General features: G+C 30.3%; 1 protein-coding gene across 1 annotated transcript in view; it reads right to left on the reverse strand.

Moving 5' to 3' along the window:
• Nucleotides 1–10,802, reverse strand: part of LOC111628908 (SUZ domain-containing protein 1-like) — a 54,923-nt gene extending 44,121 nt beyond the window's left edge. The window contains exons 1-2 of the mRNA XM_023372765.1: nucleotides 10,678–10,802; nucleotides 2,926–2,972 (exon numbers count right to left, since the gene is read on the reverse strand). Of these exons, the coding sequence (XP_023228533.1) occupies nucleotides 2,926–2,972; nucleotides 10,678–10,740 (110 nt within the window). The 5' untranslated portion in view covers nucleotides 10,741–10,802. The remainder of the gene's footprint in view (nucleotides 1–2,925; nucleotides 2,973–10,677) is intronic.
• Between the last annotated feature and the right edge of the window lie 5,735 nt (nucleotides 10,803–16,537).

Raw genomic sequence — 16,537 nt, forward strand, 5'->3', positions numbered from 1 at the left:
TGAATTTAAATAGATATATTTATATACTAGCTTGTTACACCTAGCATTATTAATCATAAATTTCAAAAATGTATGTGGTAAAATGCATTTTAAAATCATTATCAGAATGCCTATAAACTATGTGGAAAATATGTCCTCATATTTCCCACATAGTTTATACAAAATTAATTAGAATTAGATTGATTTATTTGGTTATGGCAATGTGACACATGAACAATCTGTGGGGAAATGCCTCACCAGATTGCACAGTGACACCTATTTAGGTGTTACTAACATGAAGAAACGTCAGAAAACTTCACATGGCAAGCCCATTAGCAATGCACAAACCCACAACCAACTACTAGTGTTTGGTGATTTTATCCATTTGGCCATCGATGGGCATTTATTATAATTAAGAAATCACCCTTTAGAAATGAAAAAGCCGGAGTTGTTAGATGTGTAAAATCAAATACTTATATAGTTTTCATAGTTTAACACTTTCAACTGGACACATGCGAGTGCTCTGTGCTACCCATTGCAGTAATGATATAGTACATCTACTTTATGCTATATCATTATTGCTGTAATTAAGTGTATATAATACCAGAAATCATCATTAATTCAAACTCTGATAACTCAAAATCCTGTTAGTTCGTAACTGTACTTTTGTCCCAACCAAAAATATAGAGATTAACATGTTAAGGAATTTGGTTAGTTTGAAATATGGCTACCTGAAAATTTGAAGTGAAAATTCTGTCCAAACTGTAATATGCCTATGTTAACTTGTTCAACCTGTCCTGTGTTATTCCTGACATATCTTGGGTCGTGACCTGCTTGACCAATTGGCCGAAGATATCTCATTTCAGCATTGGAACATTTTTGAAATTACTGTAGATGTCGTTAGTTGTTATAATTTTTATATTAAAACTAACTTCTAAAATATATTTTTTTTTGTGAAAAATAAAAAAATAATTTTGAACGATACAACAGATAATTATTTTTTTCAAAAACGTGTAATTTTTGTTAGGCTTAACATCAACAAAAATTCAATATGGCGCGACTCACAACGGAGAAAAATTTCAATATCAGATAGGTCAATTAGATTGAAGTGCCTCCATGATGTAAGAGAACATTAGATCAAGAACAACTCTTATCTGGTCAATATGGTTTACTTTTAGTATAAAACATTTTTGGATGTCACTTACCCATGGACTACTTGCGGCCGGATGGCCAAGAGGTCAAGGTGGCAGCCTACCACTCTGGGGGACCCAGGTTTGAATCCGAATGGGTCGAAAAATCCCCAGGAATTTTTCAGGGGTGGTCCATTCGGATATGTCAGGCCCCGTCCCTCACCACCCGGCAGCCCATTGTGGGCCTGGCCGAACCCATAATAGGCCTGCAAAAAGAGGCCCTCTTAGTGCCCACAGGGCGGAAAGAGTAAAAAAAAAACCCATGGACTACCCTTCTTTTTCCTTATCTCATAAAATATAGCTGGTTTTTGGGATTGCAAGATTGGGTTACAAGTAGCAGATTAAGATATTTGTAGGGTTCTACACTACTAGATTTGAGAGACTAACTCTTTTTGGGCCACTTTAAAAATAATTTGGGCTACATTTCAAGGAATCAAGGAATTTTTTTTTTTTTATAAAAACTTATCTGGCAACCTATGATGTTCAAGCCAGAAATGTATTGTTTACCTTCATATTTATGTTATTATTATTATTTTTTAATTAATGAAAACAGCATTCTTTGTACATAGCCATATTCCATTTGCTTAATAAATTACATCAGTTACATTGCATTTGGCATAGTGTATAGATATACATAAACCTCAGATAATTCTAAACTTGATAAATCGAAGTTTTGATTATTTTGTCCCTTGAATTTTGAACTAACAAGGATTTCCTTTATTTCATGTTGTAAAAATATTTTTGCCAATAGATGATACTACAGAAAATTGGAAGTAGACAAAAATTAATTGGTAAATAAAAATTAAATCAAAATTTTTGGGTGGTATGTATGACATTTCCTAAGTTAGAAGTATGTTAATGTAACTGCTGAATTTCATAACAATTGGTTAAATACACTAAAAGAGCATAGCAAACAAACAAACATTTATATATATATATATATATATATATGTATGTATATATATATAAATTGAATATGTATAAAAACTTCATTAGGATTTAATTTACATTCCATAGTCAGTCATTCTATAAATTTATTCCATAAGATGACATGTAGAAAATCAGCAATAATAAAATATCAATAGCATGCCTAATAGCATGCTATTTTATCATCAGAAAAGTATTTAATGCAGCAGAAAAATTTTTATTCTTATAAGAACTAGGTCAAATGTTTCACAAAACAATATATAATAATTTCAGCATTTCAAAATATTTTTTAATGTATATAAAAAAACATTTGACACCTTTCACTTACTTGGACAAAATGTCTTGTCTAACTTAAAAATAAGAAAGCATTTTGGTGCTATATAAATGCTGTTTTAATATTTTCAATATTTTTAAAATATTATCTTCAGGAAAAATATTGTATCTCTGAAGATTCTTTTCAGTTAATTTAAGGATAAAGGAACATGTCTTAAGAAGATAATTATCCATTTAAAGAAAGATCTTGAAGTGTGTAGAATTAAACAAATAAGATCAAATCAGTATCTTTTATAACTTATGTATATATATTATCATTTTCTAAAAAACTTAAAATATAAAAAATATTATTACTACATATTAATAAGTTACAAATGCAAATATTAATTAAAATAAAAATTTCTTTAGAGTCAGCTTTAATTTGATACAGATAGTGTTCACTACTAAATATTTTATATATAATTTCATTTAGATTTATTTCTTAGTTATTATGAATTTGTTTCCATAAATTTTAAAGCTAACTCAACTTCTTAATAATGAAAAAATATATAAATACCTGTTATCCACTTTAACTTTGAGTTCTTCTAATTTTTTTTCTAATATCTGTGAAAGAAAAATTACATTTCATATTTAATATATTGCAGTATCTCAAGTAATGTAATACATAACATAATTAGATATAAAATAAAAATTAAAAAAGAAACATCTGCAATAATTTTTTAAAATTACAAAAAATTAAAATTAAAATATTTAAAATTAAATATAATGCACAGTTATAATCTGCATTTATAATCCATGTTTATCGTCAATCAGTGTATTGCCATAGAATTATTAGTACAAAAATTTCTGAAAACAGATTTTAGATATTTTATAAAGTAATCAATAACAAGTAAATCTTTATATGATGAAAATTAAAAATTTTTCCTATTATATAGTATGATATCATATCTTTAAAATAAATTAATATACCACTCTCTTCTGATGTCCTTAAAAATATAACCAATAAATTAAAACTCCAATCATTCAAATTGGAAAAATTATAAAAACTTGGCCCATTAAAAATGCATAGTATACATATAAGCAGCTAATGGGTTAAGGCAATCATTAGTATACAAATATACACACCAATCAAAACCCAATATTAAGCAAACATACACCAACTACTGCTGTAAAAGATTGGGCTAAATTTGGATATAATGATTATAAATTAGAAATGGATTTGGCACTAGAGTGAGGCGTTAGGCGCCATCTCGTATTAAAATTAATAATTTTATATCCAAATTTAGCCTGATCTTTTACGGCAATTGTTTGTGTATATTTGCAATCATTAGTGTTTAGAGTGACCAAAACGTGGTCACTTAGGATCATATTTACCTAAAGATTTTATTGCTAAAATGAATTTTTAATTTTAAGCATTACTAATTTATATATAAAATTTAAAAATTACAATTGCCAGCTATATATATATACTCAGTGGAAAAATATATATTTTAATATTAAAACTACAAATTATTATTTTAATTCTGATGCAAGAATGTCATAATTATATGAATCAGTTCAAACATACTATCCAACAATTTCTTGTATATCTCTGGCATAAAAATAGGTGATTTCTAAAGATATCCTCCTGATTTGGAAAAAAAAAATCATCTTCAAATTTTTCCTATCACACAAGGATCAAAAGATAGAGAGATCTTTTTATAATGATACAAATACAGAATAGCATTTGAATATAGCACATGTACCCGTAAAAATCATTAATAATACCAGGAATTCTCCATCAAGTGTGATGGAATACTTCTTATGAGAAAATAGAAAATGCAGAATTGAGAAGAGTTTCAAGTTGAGCTTGATGTTGTGATGCTGTTTCTTCCACCCTTGACCAAACAATTCTTATTCGATGTTGCTCAAGTCAAACTACACTGCCTTCAGGAATCTCAGTTGTTCTTATTCTTTTAGATCTTATTTACCTGACCAATTTTACTCTTATGCTATCCCCAGGCATTTCCCCCACCCCCTGACCAAACAGCAAGTCTTTTTAATTCCATGTTGATAAAACAAAGATGAATTGTATGTATGTTAATTAGATGAGTGATATCACTTTCTGGGCTTGTTAGATCATTACTTTCAATTGGATAATACAACATCACAATCACTATGAAAAATTTTTTTTTTTAAAATTTGTTATAGAATGCAGCTATCATTTTTAAAGTTTAAATTTAATGAAGTAAGTTTAAAATAAGCCATTTGCCAAAATATTAAAAAATGCAATATAAGGAAAATTTCCTTGTCAAGCATGATCATAACACGGTAACTGATGTCACTGCAATATAAGTGCGATCACTGATATGAAATCGATAAAAAGTATATTCTATAGCTCAGTGTTTTTCAACCTTCTTGAATACGCGACCCTTTTACAAGTTAAAAAATTTTGGCGAACCCCCCACCACCATATTAATTAAAACTATGTCAGTGAATTTAAAAACTACGTATTTAATTTTTTTTTGTTGAAATTTAAATATCGATCGAAAAACTAATTGTACTGTAAATAAACAGGCACAGCCTTCTCACTGAAATTGTAGTTTTTTCATTGTAGTGTAAAACCTACAAACACTTGACTTTTTCTTTTACCCGCGACCCCCCGTGTATGGCTTTGCGACCCACCTGGGGTCACGACCCACAGGTTGAAAAACACTGCTATAGCTAATATTTCCACAAAACAAGAGCCTATACTTTCCATCAGAACATAAAACAAATATAACCAAAATTTCATCTGGATTGGATAAAATTGCAGGAGTTATAAGGAATTCACATGCACATATAGCCTTTTATATTAGTAATAGTTTGGTTTCTTTGTACCATTTTGAACATTGACATACACACAATGTCTCAAAAGTCACTATCTATTTTGAAAAATAATTGGAATTATGAAAAACTGGTTTAAACATGAAAATATATTTATTTAATAATCTTTTACCAGCTTTGGAAAATACATATTTCAAAATATATGTTGCAAAAAATTAGTGTTCCACAAGGCAATCATCAGTGTCTTTACAGAGCTCAAAATAATATGATTATACAAATGTAAAAAAACTACCATTAAAAACATTAATTTTTAATATATTAAAAATTATTTCTATTCTACTCTAAATCTAGTGTAGATCTACTCTAAACAATTCAAGATTTTTTAAACTGTATAAATGAAGATGTTTGTTTGCTTGCTATGCATGCCTAGGCCACTTGACCAATTGCTACAAAACTCAACAATTCATTCACATACTTCTAACTTAGATAATGGTATACATCCCATCCCAAATAATTGATTGGATTTGTATATATCAATGAATTTCTGTCTACATTTGATTTGCTGGCTTTACATGTAGCACCATCTATTGGCAAAAAAAAATTTAAGAAAATAATGAACTAAATATACCATATTTACTCACGTATAAGATGATCTCGCATATAGGACGAGGTGTGACTTTAAAGATCAAAATAAAGAAAATTAGATTTATTAATACAATCCTAATTTTATTTCATTTAATCACAAATAAAATATCAAATGCACATAAATGCACACCTTGTCCCACAAAAATTACTGGCATTTTAAACTTTAAGGAAAAATCTTGTAAAATCAACAACATAATTTGTTCATGTAAAGCTGGACAACCGGGAACCTTTTTTGCATATTCTTGACAGTCGAATCCACTCTCAGTCAATTACATTTATGAGTTTCTCCGAATTCTGATTTCCGAATAATCATCCATTTTCACATGTGAATAGATTAAAACTTATATCGGGCTCCCGTGTGATTTTGGAATTTCAACTTGGAATTCAATTCAAAAGCTTTGCTTTTCCTATTTCTACTCATCTTTACTCCTGACAATACACAAGAACGATTCAAATGACCAAGATAAAATATTTTTGTCTTTAAACACCAGAGGGTGAGCATCTGGTAAAAAATGTGAAGACGCAGTTCACAAAAATTATTGCAAAAACACAAAGAATCCTTTGCTCATGCTTAGGACAACCTAAGTTTTTGAAGCAGTGAAAAATGAATAAAAACCTCGTCTTATATGCAAGTAAACATGGTAATTCTTACAAAAAAAGGATATAATTCTAAAAAATACACTGTGTGCATATTATATTCCTTTAATTACTGTAACAATGATATAGCACAAAATACGTATGCTATTACTGTAACAGGTAGCACACTGCACTTACCTGCATGGTGTAACAGGTAGCACACTGCACTTACCTGCATGGTTTTGCCCCTGTACATCATACTTTTCCAGTTAGCAATAGAGTTGTGCTGATTATGTATCTAACTCCATTCAGGGAAAAATTTTTGAATTTACATAACATGATTTGCAGTGCAAACTAGAAGTTCATATACAGTTAATCTGGTCCTCCTGCTCTTAAGTTTTCCATATCTGGTCTTGAATTGTCTGATGAAATCTAACTCTATTTTCAAGATTAAGGAAGGACAGACATACAGATGAGAGTAGGAATTTATAGGCCTACAATTTTTTCAAATTGCAGCCCAATAAGTACTGTCCAGTAACTGAGTGGATAAAACCACTAAACACTGGTAGTCAGTCATGGGTCCACACATTGCCAACAAACCAGTTAAATGGAGTTTTCTGGGTTTTCTTCATGTTAGTAACACCTAAATAGGGATCAGCTTTGCATAAAAGTCTTTCCAGGATGCAGCCTCCTTGGCAGATTGCTCACTTTTTGCATTGCTGTAACCAAATAAACCAAACCCATTTTAATAATTTTTCTGTAAATGCAATATTTACAAGGACATACTTAACAATCACAAAACCTGGTCACCCTGTCTCCTCTCCTGATTTCATCTCCCATTATTAACTCAAACCCATTGTCCTAAACTTCTTCCAGTGATACTGCTTAAAGACACTCTAACATTCAGCCAAATTAATGTACAGTACATGCAATGATTAAGTCATAAAGTAGAGCTTGAAGTCTTTTTCAGTGCCAATGTTATTTTTCCTATTTATTATCATGGTGACATTGCTTCATTCAAAATTTCCTGTAATCTGTATAATGTGTTTAACACACATGCTATATCTTACTGTCAAATATGCTTCCACTATTCTTATGCCACAACTTTCAAAAGTTTTCTTTACTCAGATGTTTTTGCTGAGCTTTACTTTTTCAATCTGGTTTCACCAGTTTTTTGTTATAAATTAATTCTCACATAATTTTAATGTAATAAATTAATTATGTGATAATTATTATTCTCACATTCTTACAAGATTTTTTTTTATTTAAACAAACCTTATATGAAGTCTTTTGGATGTTATGATTAGCAACTTCAATCACACGCAGGGCCATCACAACCTAGCTAACATGGATCACTTTTTAAATATTAATTAGTAGTAGTTGAGCTTCTCCTGGGACAGTGGATGGTCAACAACTACTTTTGATTGAATTAACTTCAACCTCTTTCCACAACAGACCCTTCTTTCTATTGGTGAGCACAAAATATGATTTAAGTAGTTTTTCTAGAGTGCCAAGTTTAAATATTTGGTCCGTTTTTTGTGAAATTTGATTAGTTGACAGATTACCATTTCATATTCAGCTGTGAATGAAACAGTTGTTAGAGCTAACATTAAGAAAAAATATGATATCTGAAAAAATTTAAGATATATTTTTTGATTCCTGTCCACTTGACCAATGAAATTGTGCTATTTCGTACAATCTGAGTATCATGAAAACATCACAATGGTAGGCTAAAATAACTAAACTATATTGTTTTCATTTTAATGTTTCTTATATTATACTGTTTGATTTATATAACCACAAAGGTTATCTTATGTATGGGTTTATCACACCAATTAACCAATTTAACACATTTTTAAAATTCTATATTCTCTACACAATTTAAAAAATTTTTTTAAATGTGTTAGATTTGTCAATTGGTATGATAAACCCTCATGTAAAATAACCTTTGTAGTTAAATAAATCAAATACTATAATATAATACCTCGTAGAATAGTTAGAAGTATGAAATAATCCATAATCTTAATGTTTGTACTTATTTTTTGCTTGGCAACACCAAGCTTACCTGCTAGTTTAATATATATAAATTGTAAGCATTTATATTTTTCAAATGCACATAATTTCAAATTTTCTTTCTGTTCTATTTATTATGCTCCATTCTAGAACCTTAATATCTCAAGTTATTCAATTTAATAAGCAGTTAAAACTCATTACAAAATTTAAAAAGGAATTATCATAAATAACACTCATAAATATTACAACTTATAATTTTTCATATTTTGTTAATATGAAAGATAAAAATTGATACAAATATATATGTGATTTTATTTTGTTAACATATTCACAATATCCACAGTAAAATGAAATGCCACTTAGTTGGACTACATTTTTATCTTTGGTGTATCCATCTTTATAATAGACAATATTACATACATTTTTATCGTATCATAAGATACTTAGTATCTTTTTCATCGGTATCAGTATTGAAGTATAGCACCACTTTTGATGATACAAATGATATATGAAGTTGACATATACCAAATGCATTTATGTTGGTAAAAAAATAAATTTAATTACACTTTAAATGAATTACTGAAATGAAATCAAGCAAAAAAAATTACAGGAAAACTGAAACTGACACTACTATTCTTTTAAAAAAGTATACAAAGAACATTTACTTTTTAAAAAAAATAGTATCAATAGTTTGTTAAATTAAATTAAAAATTTATTTTTAAGATAAAAATAACTGTTCTTTAGAATACTTAAAAAATAATGAGGTAAAAAAGACACATAAAAATGAGTAAATTTTTTTCCCATCTTTCTTTTTGATTTTACTAGACCAGAAAATATTGCCTCTCAAACTGCTGCTAAACATTTGCTGTTCACGGCACATATGTTCCAAACATTTGCAATGTTTATTCCACGATCAAGTTCAAAAACACTTTTGTTACTGTGAGCCACAGGTGAAAACCAGAAAAATTTAAAGAATGTAATAATTAACTGTTGTGTATCATCTGCGAATACACAAAGTCATTATTATAATCTAATTCACCATAAATAATATCAGTGATCAGTGCTCTAAAAACAAATCATAAATACTTCAAATCTAACATAGTATGGTACTGTATATGTTTCAGGAAGAAGAATGAAAAATTTTTTATGTTGCAAACATGTTAATGTCATGTTCAAAATGTAGTTATAATAATTATTATAAATCTATTTTTAACAGTATAAAAAAGTATCGCTTGAAGTAAATTTGAGAAACAATATTTTTCTAGCATTATTTACTTCGTCGATTCTAAAAAAAACACGTGAAATAGTAATATGTATATATTTTACAAAACATTTGTTGGAAAATTTACTTTTTACATTCCTAATTATTCTTATAATTTCTTAATAAAGATTTTAAAAAATCTGAATATACAAGAATAAACGTTTAGGTTGCAAGTAATAGCCGAGAAATGTTTACGTTAGTGAATTATAATAAAGCAGATTTTTAACTTTATTAAAACATTAGCTTAAGAATTGAATAATACTCAAAAACAATTGCCATTAAATAATGATAACAATTTCTGTAAATGATTCATCTGAAATTATTAAAATATCCTAAATTTTTATTTTTACATTAAAAAATCTTCACGCCCATACTTAACTAAATAAATAAAAGATTTTTGCTTTGATTAACTATAACCACAACACACACACGTAAACACTACTATTACATATTTTAAGTAAATAAAGGCTAAATAAATCATCATCAATTTAAAACTATTGTCAAATTACTCTATCCAAATACTTATGAATTTTATTTTATAATTCCAGTTAAAATATAACTAATATTGAAGTTTTTTTAAAGCAGTTAAATAATAGTTTGCATCACAAATTGCCTTAATGACAGTTATTTAACCAAAACAAAGTCGACGTTTAAAATAGTTAATCATAACAATAATTGACCTGTTACAGTAATTAAATATTTTGATTCCTTTTAATGCGGTCAAGAATCTCAAAAACTAATATCTACACATTCAAATCCAGCTGAAATTGCAACGTGCGCCTTTATAACAATAATTTCTCGTAAAAATTGAATTTTTGATGCAAAAACGACGCAGAGAAAAATATTTAGTTGGGTCTAAAAAACTGGTCATTCAATCTCAACTCATAAAACGAAGGAAAGTAGGCGATTTCGACTTTTTATCAGTTAACAAGCTTAAATATTATATTAAAAAATTTCTAGAACATTTTATAGTACATTCTATATCGATAATTATGAATACGAGCTTACTCCATTTTCGATCATCTCCTCCCAACTATCGCAAACATCGTCACAAGAATCTTCCTCCGCCATCTTCAACTCTACTCAATATTCATGACTAGTCGCGACATCTTTTGGATTCCTTTGAAATTCTTTACTTCCATTATTATTATTATTAATTTTTTTTAAAGCGGGGTTTCGTTCTGAAATGTTCATAACATTTCTTATATTTTCCTATTTTTAAAAATTTATAATAATTTTATTAAAGTAATGTAACTTTTCGGTTTGGATTTAGTCGATTCCCCCCCTCTTCCGTGCGGCATTGAGGGAGGTCTTTCTTTGCGGGAGAGAAACGGAACTTCATCTGGATGATAATTGAATCCAGCACCTCTCTACGGTCTAGAAATATCCCGTTCAGTCATATGGCGGCTTGCTAACTGTACCACGTGAGTCATAAACTGGTAATATTAGAATATAGCCCGTTTTCGTGATTAAATCGTTAACTTGACAGACAAGGGAGGTTTATGTAATGCGAGAGTAGAAACCGGATTAAACTTGGCAAGTACTGTAAATACGCTTCAAAAATTAAAATGTTAAATTTAATTTACATAATGTATATGGGTTACTGAGATATAGGTCTTTATCTGTTAATAAATGGCGATTAATGGATTACTTTTCTCATTTTCAATATAATAAGCAGCAGGAAGTAAGATTAATGAATTAATTTTAAAGTTCGCACAACATTATATATTGGAAATCAAATAAAGTAACCCGAAAAGATCTCTTTTCGGTTATTTCTAATGAAAAAATAGATAGCGGAAGCAATATATATACTTCTCTGCTACCAACTAGGAAAAAAGAAAAGACAGAATTAAAGAAACTGGGCCTTTTTCCTTGTTCCGTCCGCATTTCGGAAAGATTTTAAAAATTCGTGTAACTTGTTATCATTTGGAGTTTATCAAAATTTCATCCGTATTCATATTCTTATGAACTTATTTTTGTACAGAAATACTGTAAAGATAAGTGATATTTTCGTAAAAATTGCATTAATATATTATTTTTAAATACAGTGGGTGATCGGTTAACGAACAAATCGGATAAAGAACACTTTCGCTAAACATTTTTATGTTCGGACAACGAACACATGATCGGATAACGAACACTTCACAGAACGAACACAATAAGAAGCGACGTAAAATAATGAATACCGATTGGTCTTCCCTTGTCTTCAGACAACAATTCGAAACTTTTTGGAGCGCGGGAGACGTCGACATCGACGCTCAACTCGGTATATACTGATAGGATAGTATTCCTTTGAACTTTGAAACTCTCCCTTGTAATTCCAACCTTTTATTTTTCTAACAGAAACAATTTTTTATAGTATTCGCGAGACTGTCGGGCGGGCACTCGTTAAGTTTTGCGTCGGTTTTTATTTTCGAAAGGTGAGTGTATAATAGCGAAGGTAGAGAGTGGGCAGATGTCTGTTGTTGCTGGGCAGTATGGCTCGAACAGGTCTACAGTAGGCCACAGTTCAATCTTATCTAAGAAAGATACTGTATAATCAAGAAGACTCAAGCAGCTTAAGGAGTAACAAAAATCACATCTAACAAGTAAGAAATAAAGAACATTGAAGAGCTCATAATGGAACCTGAAACGAATATGACGACAGAAAAACGCCAAGAACTCTTGAGTGAAGAATACCAAGAAACTGGCGAGATATGTTTTCTTCTGAAAGAGAATCCAAACCAGGTTGAGGTTAATAGGCTTAGGGATCACTCAATTACAATGCTATTAATTGCTTTTGAAAAATTTTGAAGAAGAGAGAAAAGCAATCGACATTAGACAGATTTTTTAACCCCACAAACGGAAAAAACATAACTAATAAAAATGCAAGACTGTGTCTATCTATAAATCTACAATAGGCCCCCTATAACGCGGTAGATACGTTCCTCGTTATACAAATTTCGCGTTGTAGGAATCCTTAAATATATGAGCCAATCGCAGCCCGACACGTGTGAAGTTTACGGACTACGGCTGTTTGAAAGGTTTTCTTCCATAAAATTAATCGATTCTAGACTAATTCGACTTAACATTTCCAAAACACGTATAATTTTTTGGAAATAATCCGTATAAACTATGCTATAAACAAAAAATTGTAGGATTACTTACCGAGTGTGCACCGTTCGACGTCGCCATTGCTTAAGCTTGTTTTCGTCGCGGAGCAGCGCACCAAACGGCGGCCGCGATTTTTGATGTTATTTTTCTGCGAAAAATTCGTTGAACTTTGGAGACATCATTAATAGAAATAATTTTTATGACCGTTGAATAAGAAATGTTTCTTTCACAAGAAATGTATAAAATTACAGTGCTGTATTAGATTTACGGTACCTAATTTACATACTGTACAGATGATAGTAAACTCAACTTACCCGCCTAAACTCTCCGTAGCGTGGCGCTGGACGGCGGAAAGTATATATATAATTATAATAAAGTTAAAATAAATTAAGTTTAATATATAATTATATATACAGTACATAATTAATATATAATTATATGTACAGTACCTAATTTGTATATAATTTATATATAATACTGTATAGACGATAGTAAATTCAACTTACCCGCCTAAACTCTCCGTAGCGTGGCGCTGGACGGCGGAAAGTATATATATAATTATAATAAAGTTAAAATAAATTAAGTTTAATATATAATTATATATACAGTACCTAATTTATATATAATTATATGTACAGTACCTAATTTGTATATAATTTATATATAATACTGTATAGACGATAGTAAATTCAACTTACCCGCCTAAACTCTCCGTAGCGTGGCGCTGGACGGCGGAAAGTAGTTCGACTGCTCGTCCGCGATGACGAGTTGGCGATGACGTTTAACCGCGTTTTACGCGTCCCTTTTGGCGTCTTTATACGAATATTGTCGTAATTTTTTCGTCGCGTTATAGGAATTTCCGTTATAGGAACTCGCGTTATAGGGGTCTACTGTATTTTTATTATTACATATAAATAAACGTAGTAAGAAAAAATATATTTTTTGTTTTCAGGTCTCCAGAACGAATTAATCAAATTCCCATAAAAACCTAAGGTAAATCGATAATCGGTTAACGAACAATTCGGATAGCGAACAAAGTCTTGGAACGGATTATGTTCGTTAACCGATCACCCACTGTGCATCTATCGATTATATAAATATATACATAATAGGTCTAATATACAGTACTTTATATAACCAGTCTGATTAGAAAATATATTTATTAATGATCAATACAATTATTTCTTGTGTTAAATTATTACATAACTTATGTTATATAATAATTTGATGCAAAAATGACGCAGAGAAAAATATTTACAATATTTATAAATAACAATAATCACTGTTTCCCGAGATAAGAATGATAGCAAATGATGTTCAACGGAAACTCGATGACCGAATAGAATTGGCCTACTATACAGGGTGTGCTAGTCTGTGTCGAGTTTTAGAAATTTATTTTTAAGACAGTGTGAAACTTACAAACGCAGTCTAGGCATGAAAACGTATTCAAACGCAAACAGTTTAGTTAGCATAACAGTACAACACAAATGCAACTTTTGTCACCCGCAACACATCTAGGCGTTACTCAATTTCCACCCACGCATTCGTCAGCATGTCCATTGTCACACTTGCAACGACTTTCGACTTCTCTGATTAGCTCCTTCAACACGTTCACATCTCGTATGCACATCTCGTATAGTCTGTCCTTCAGATAACCCAACAGAAAAACATCTAAAGGGGTTGTGTCAGGCAAAACGTGGGGACCAATGGATGAAAGTGTCTAGAAAATGTCGGAAAATGTGTTTGAGAAAATGCGTACAATTACTCCCTAAAATGGCAGTAGTGGTACAACATCCTGCTGGAAATGTAACGTGATGTCATTTGGTGCTCGCCTACCGCTCTGGGGAACCCGGGATCGAATCCGGATGGGTCGAAAAACATTTAGGAATTTTTCAGATGGTGGTCCGTCTGGATATATCGGGCTCCGTCCCTCACCACGCGGCTGCCCCATTGTGGGCCCGGCCGAATCCATGCTGGGCTTGCTAAAAGAAACTCTCTTAGTGCCCAGAGGACGGAAAGAGTAAAAAAAAGATAGGGAATGTAATTCCGTTCCGAATTACTTATAGAAAATAATATCAGATAGATATCTGTCGCTAGCCGTTTGGCCAAGGGGCTAGGGAGTCAACTTACCGCTCTGGAGGATCTGAGATCAATTCCAACCTAGCAAACCAAGGATTTTTGAAGAATGATCTGTTCTGTATTGGGCTTCGTAACTCAGCACCCGACTGCTGTATTATGCGCCTGAGCAAGCCTGTAGTATGCTGGAAAAAGCCATCTTAGTGGCCACAGGGCAAAAATACTAAAAAAAGGACTTAGTGTCGAGAAATTCTTGCGATCGATTTGCTATGCTATGGCACTTAGGTTTATTTGATAAAATTGGTTAAAGAACAGTAGCAACAAGTCTTTGTTTAGATTTTAAGAAAAATCGTGAATCTGATTATTTGTAACATTTTTTAAAAAATAAATAATTTCCTTCAATTTTATTTATATAATTACTTGTTTTTATTGTAATTATTTTATATATTATTATATTTTATAACAATTTTTTAAATACATTTTCCATATTTTTTATTTTTTGCGAATTTAGACCTACTTAATGTATTATTTTAAAAGCACTAAAAATATGAATTCTACTCCTATATAGGCTTACATACAACATATAAAATAAAACGACTGTCATCAATTTTTCTTTCCTACTATTTATCCGTGGATAAGCTTATTTATATTAACAGTAAACAATTTTTAAAATAAAATATAAAAAGCATTACTTATACTATTGTCTTTATTGTTCTTATACTGTATATGCGTTTCGATCCTAAGATCATCTTCAGTATAATATCACACTTAAAATTTTTTAATTATCGGCCTGTGATACTATACTGAAGAGGCCCTTACAGTACCTTGCCAGTACCTTGCCAAATTGTTAAACCCATTGAATAAAATTTTCTTTTTTTTCGTAATATTGTTTAAGGAATCAGTATTTTTTCATATTATTCTAAGACGACCTTTTATTATAGGCTACACTTTGGCTTGTCATCAGCGAATTTTTAGACTGTTTTTCATGTTTTCATAGAGGTAAACACATGCAAAACAGCCTAAAAATTAAAAACTAACAAATCATGAATTTTTTGCATGGGTTTAATAATGTGGCAAAGTACTGTATATTTAACTTTTTTCGCCCTATGGAGACAGAATCTTTCTGCCAGGATTCGACCAGATCCACAATGGGGCGGCCGAATGGTGAGGGGTGGGAAACGCTATACTGGACAATTTGACTATTTGTTTCTTTATTCCAACGCCTAGAGCTCATTAGCGATTTTAATTGAGCAACATTATAGTTGATAAAATGTAACATACCGATTAATTGCCGGTAATGTTTTGTAAATTTACAGTTTTACTGGTACAGTAATAAAAAAAAAAATTGGTAAATTTACATTTCCTAATTGACGTTACAAAAACTGCCTAATGTAAAAAATTTCATTAGAAAGATGAAGGTTTTCCGATTCATAATTTAAACGAAAATTTAAATATTTTATTAGATTTTAGTATTTCAATAATTTAGAAATAGAACTTGAACGAAAGTGCAATTTATTAATAATTAGCTGATAAGCTCATCAAACATGACATTTAATTAAATAATTATGGACAATTTCCATATATCTTCAGTTAACCTGCAAATTTTGATATAAATATTCTTATGTAATACAAGTATTGCTATCTCATAAATATAAAATACTGTATTCGCTTCGAACAGTGACATTACAGTATCTGTATG

Source organism: Centruroides sculpturatus, unplaced genomic scaffold (genome assembly GCF_000671375.1).
Source record: "Centruroides sculpturatus isolate CEXI.00-Female unplaced genomic scaffold, Cexi_2.0 scaffold501, whole genome shotgun sequence".
NCBI lineage: Eukaryota > Metazoa > Arthropoda > Arachnida > Scorpiones > Buthidae > Centruroides > Centruroides sculpturatus.